The sequence below is a fragment of the Polyergus mexicanus genome, unplaced genomic scaffold (assembly GCF_030449975.1).
Source record: "Polyergus mexicanus isolate NDT 795.1 unplaced genomic scaffold, iyPolMexi1.0 SCAF_276, whole genome shotgun sequence".
In the NCBI taxonomy this organism is placed as follows: Eukaryota; Metazoa; Arthropoda; class Insecta; order Hymenoptera; family Formicidae; genus Polyergus; species Polyergus mexicanus.
Window position 1 is genome coordinate 10,644 of NW_027223596.1, and position 3,769 is coordinate 14,412.

Here is a 3,769-nt window from a genome sequence, read left to right on the forward strand (position 1 = left end):
GGGGGTATCTGGGTGTGTGTGGGTATCGGGGATGGGTGGGGTGGGTATTGGGGATTTCGTGGGAAGGGGGGGGAGGGGTACGAATGGTACGGGAAGGGGGATCGAGCGTGATGGAGAGGTAGGTAACCTCTGTAAAAAAATCCCGGGCAGGTCGGGCTCGTCAGGCGTGGTGAAGCCAACCGGCCTAGGTGAAGGAAAACACCGAAATTAAACCGCCTTTATTTGATACATCATGGAGAGTACAATTAAAGAGCATAACCTTACCGCCGCAGTGGGCCTCGGAACCCACAGCGGCCGGCGTGGGGGGGATACAGTCCCGGTTCCCCCCTCGTCGTCATCACACGACGGGCCACCGGGGGCGTTGCCGACGGGCGCCCCCGGCGAGTTGGCTACCGCCGAGGAGAAGGAGAGGAGGGTGACCGCGCGGGGGAGGGGGCGGCCGGGCCCGGCTTCGTCGAAGTCGGGATCCCGGTCGCGCTCGCTCTCGTCCGTAAGGGCGCACCCGTACGAGCGGGGTGAGGGGGGTCGAGGCAAAAGCCTCACCCGCCCAAAGGAGACGGCGGAGAACTCCTCGCGGGGGGGCAGCAGCTGCGCCACCCCCGCCCCCTCCTCAAGGGCCTCACTCGTGAGTGAGGACACGGAGGGATACTTGTCCCCCGAGGAGGACGAGATAAGGGAGAAGGACCTCCCCAGGAAGCGGGGGCGGGGGCGACCACCCACGACGGGTGAATACGTGGGCCGCCGCGAGAAGCGGGAGGCTGAGACTGCCCGCAAGAAAGAAGAGGAGAGGGAGAGAAAGGCCCAAAAGGCCTTATCGGAGGACACTCCCCCCCCTCCAAAGAGTAGGGAGTTGCGCGCCTACGAGGCGAGATGCGAGAGCGAGGTGGAGATGGCCCCCACCCCAGATCTTGCGGCGCTCAGTCTGGAGCAGGCGGCTGCTATTGACCGGGTAGCCGCCTGCTCTGGAAATTTGCAGGGTTCCCTTCAGAAAAAGCTGAGGGAGGCCGCTGCCATGGTGAGGGCGGCGGCCACCGCCCTGGCAGGAAGGGCCCAGCAGATGGAGGGAGAGGGGGAGCTCGCGGTTCTCCGTAGGGACATCAAGTCCCTCGGAGACCGCAACGCGGACCTCTAAAAAGAGGTCAGCGAGCTCCGAGGGGAGCTGGCTGCGGTTAGGGCAGCCAAACCCTCCCTCCGGCTGACTCTCCCCGACTCGCCCGGGGGGTCCCCCCGCAAAAGGCGGGGGGCACCCCGGGTGAAGTCGGTGGAGAAGCTGGACGCTCCGGTGAGAGCGGAGCGTCCAGCAGGGAAGAAGGGACGGGGGTCCCCAACGTTGGGTAATGGGGGGAAGGGACCTACGTCCCCAGCGCTTAACAGGGGGGGGATGGGACTTACGTCCCCAACGTCTCTCGGGGGGTACAAGGGACGGGGGTCCCCAACGTCCCCCCCTGGGGGGGGGAAAGGGACTGCGGTCCCCAACGTCGGCGGGTGGCCGGGGATTGGTGGCGATGAGGCCCCCCTTGGGGGGTGTCTCTGCGCCGCTCCCCGCGAGCTACCCGCCGGGGGTGGTCGGCGAGGGCGAGCGTGCTTGGTACAACTGGTATACCCAGCAAATCGCCGCCCTCGTCGACATGCGGGCGGCACTGGGCCGGGGGGGACCCCCCAGGGGGCTCGCCCCGACGGCCAGCCGTCCGCTCGGGAGAGACTTCCCGCCCCTCCCCCCTGCCGGCGCCTCGGCGCCGGGGCAGGGGAAGAGGAGGAGGAGGAAGGGGAAAAAGTCGCGCGGCGCGGCGGGGGGCGGGGGCACTAGACCCCAGCCGCCTACGCCCCGCGGCGCACCGGCAACCCCGGGGGAGCGGGGCAGAGCCCCGCCCCCCCCTGGCGATCCCAGGCCGGTGGCTGGGGATCGGGGGTTCCCTCCCCTCCCCCCCGCAGTCCCTCGCCAGGACGAATCCTGGTCGAGGGTTGTGGGGCGGAGGGAGAGGACGGCTCGGGGGAGGGCCGCACAGGCGGCCCAACCCCCGGCCGGAAGAAGAGCCGCAGGAGCGGCACCGCCCACCCAGCGAGCGAGGGGGCGGCAACGGCCGAAGAAGCGCCAGCGAGGGGAGGCCTCGAGGCGCAGGGTGCCCCGATCGGCGGCGGTGACAATCACCTGCGCCGACGGGGCGTACCAGGCGACTATGGCTAGGGCCCGGAGGGAGATCGATCTCCCGAAACTGGGTATAGACTCCCTCCGGGTCCGGGAGGCGGCCACAGGGGCCATGATTGTGGAGCTGGCCGGGTCGGGCGAGAAGGAGGGCCCAACGGCGTCACAGAGGGCGGATGCCCTCTACGCCGACCTCCGCCGGGTTTTCGCCGGTGACGAGGGGGTCCGTCTCGCCCGGCCCATACGGAAGGCGGAGCTGCGACTCCGGGGCCTTGACCGCTCCATAGCGGCCGCCGATATCGCGGCGGCTGTCGCTGGGGCGGGGGCCTGCGAGGCGACGGACATACGGGTTGGGGACATAAAGTTCCCAACCCGGGGCCTGGGCACTGTGTGGGTGCAGTGCCCATTAAGAGCCGCTAATAAAATAGCGGCAGCCCGGGCCATCCAAATAGGATGGTCCCGGGCGCAAGCGGAGCTGCTGGACAGGCGCCCGCTCCAATGCTTCAAATGTTTGGAGCGTGGGCATGTCCAGCAGCATTGCAGCAGCCCCATCGATCGCAGGGGCTGCTGCTATAGGTGTGGCGAATCGGGGCACCTGGCGCGCGACTGCGCGGGCAGGGTCAGGTGCCCGATTTGCGCGGGGCTGGGGCGCCCGGCCGACCACCGGGTGGGGAGTGCCAGATGCACCCCCCCCAGGGGGCGGCCGGGCAAACAGCGGGAGCCCCCCCCGTCGGCGAGCGCCGCGGGAGTGAATCGGTCGGTCAATCTGGCCGAGATCACCGCGGCGCCCGACACCCGCAAGCGCGGGACTGAGGATAGGGGGTCCCCGAGCGAGACCCCCAAGGAGAAAAGGCCCCCTAAGGCCCGGCCGACCGCCGTCACACCCCCCACCTCGATGGCGGAGGTGGTGATGGCGGAGCCCAGGGACACCTAGATAGATGTCCCTGGGCATTCTGCAGGCCAACCTGAACCACGCCCGCCGGGCGCAGGACCTCTTCCTGCACAGCCTGGCGGAGCGGGGGTTCGGGTTGGGGATCGCGGCGGAGCCCTATCGGGTCCCGAGGACCAGTCCGTGTTGGATTGGCGATCGGACGGGCTCCGTCGCGATCACATGGAGGCACGACCCCACACTTCCTCCTTGCACACCGGTCGAGGCCGGGGAGGGAGTTGTGGTGGTCAGGTGGGGGCCCGTCTCCGTGCTGGGGGTATATATCTCCCCCAGCGTGGGCCTCGCCCAGTTCGAGGCGTTTTTGGACGGGGTGTCGGCCTGTTTCCGCCGACAGATGCCCCGTCCAACTATCGTGGCCGGGGACTTCAACGCGAAGTCAACGCGTTGGGGTTCCCGGTACACGGACGCCAGGGGCGAGGCCCTGCAGGATTGGGCGGCGGCACTCGGCCTGTGTTTACTCAACACGGGGTCGAGGAGCACCCTAGTGCGGCGACGGGGGGAATCGGTCCCGGACCTGACCTGGGCCACCCCCCCCGCCGCGCGAAAGATCATCAGTTGGCGGGTAGCGGAGTGTGAAACACTCTCGGACCACCTCTACATAGAGGTGGTCCTGCGCGCTGCCCGCAGCGGGGTGCTCGGCCGCTCCCAAGGCCGGGGAGATGCCCGGCCACGGAGAT

At 69.0% G+C, this 3,769-nt stretch overlaps 1 protein-coding gene across 1 annotated transcript; it reads left to right on the forward strand.

Moving 5' to 3' along the window:
* The first annotated feature begins 2,177 nt into the window (after positions 1 to 2,177).
* LOC138944572 (uncharacterized) lies at positions 2,178 to 3,077 on the forward strand. Its single transcript, XM_070315392.1, has one exon. It carries the CDS (start codon positions 2,178 to 2,180, stop codon positions 3,075 to 3,077), a length of 900 nt encoding a protein of 299 aa, XP_070171493.1.
* The last annotated feature ends 692 nt before the right edge of the window (positions 3,078 to 3,769 follow it).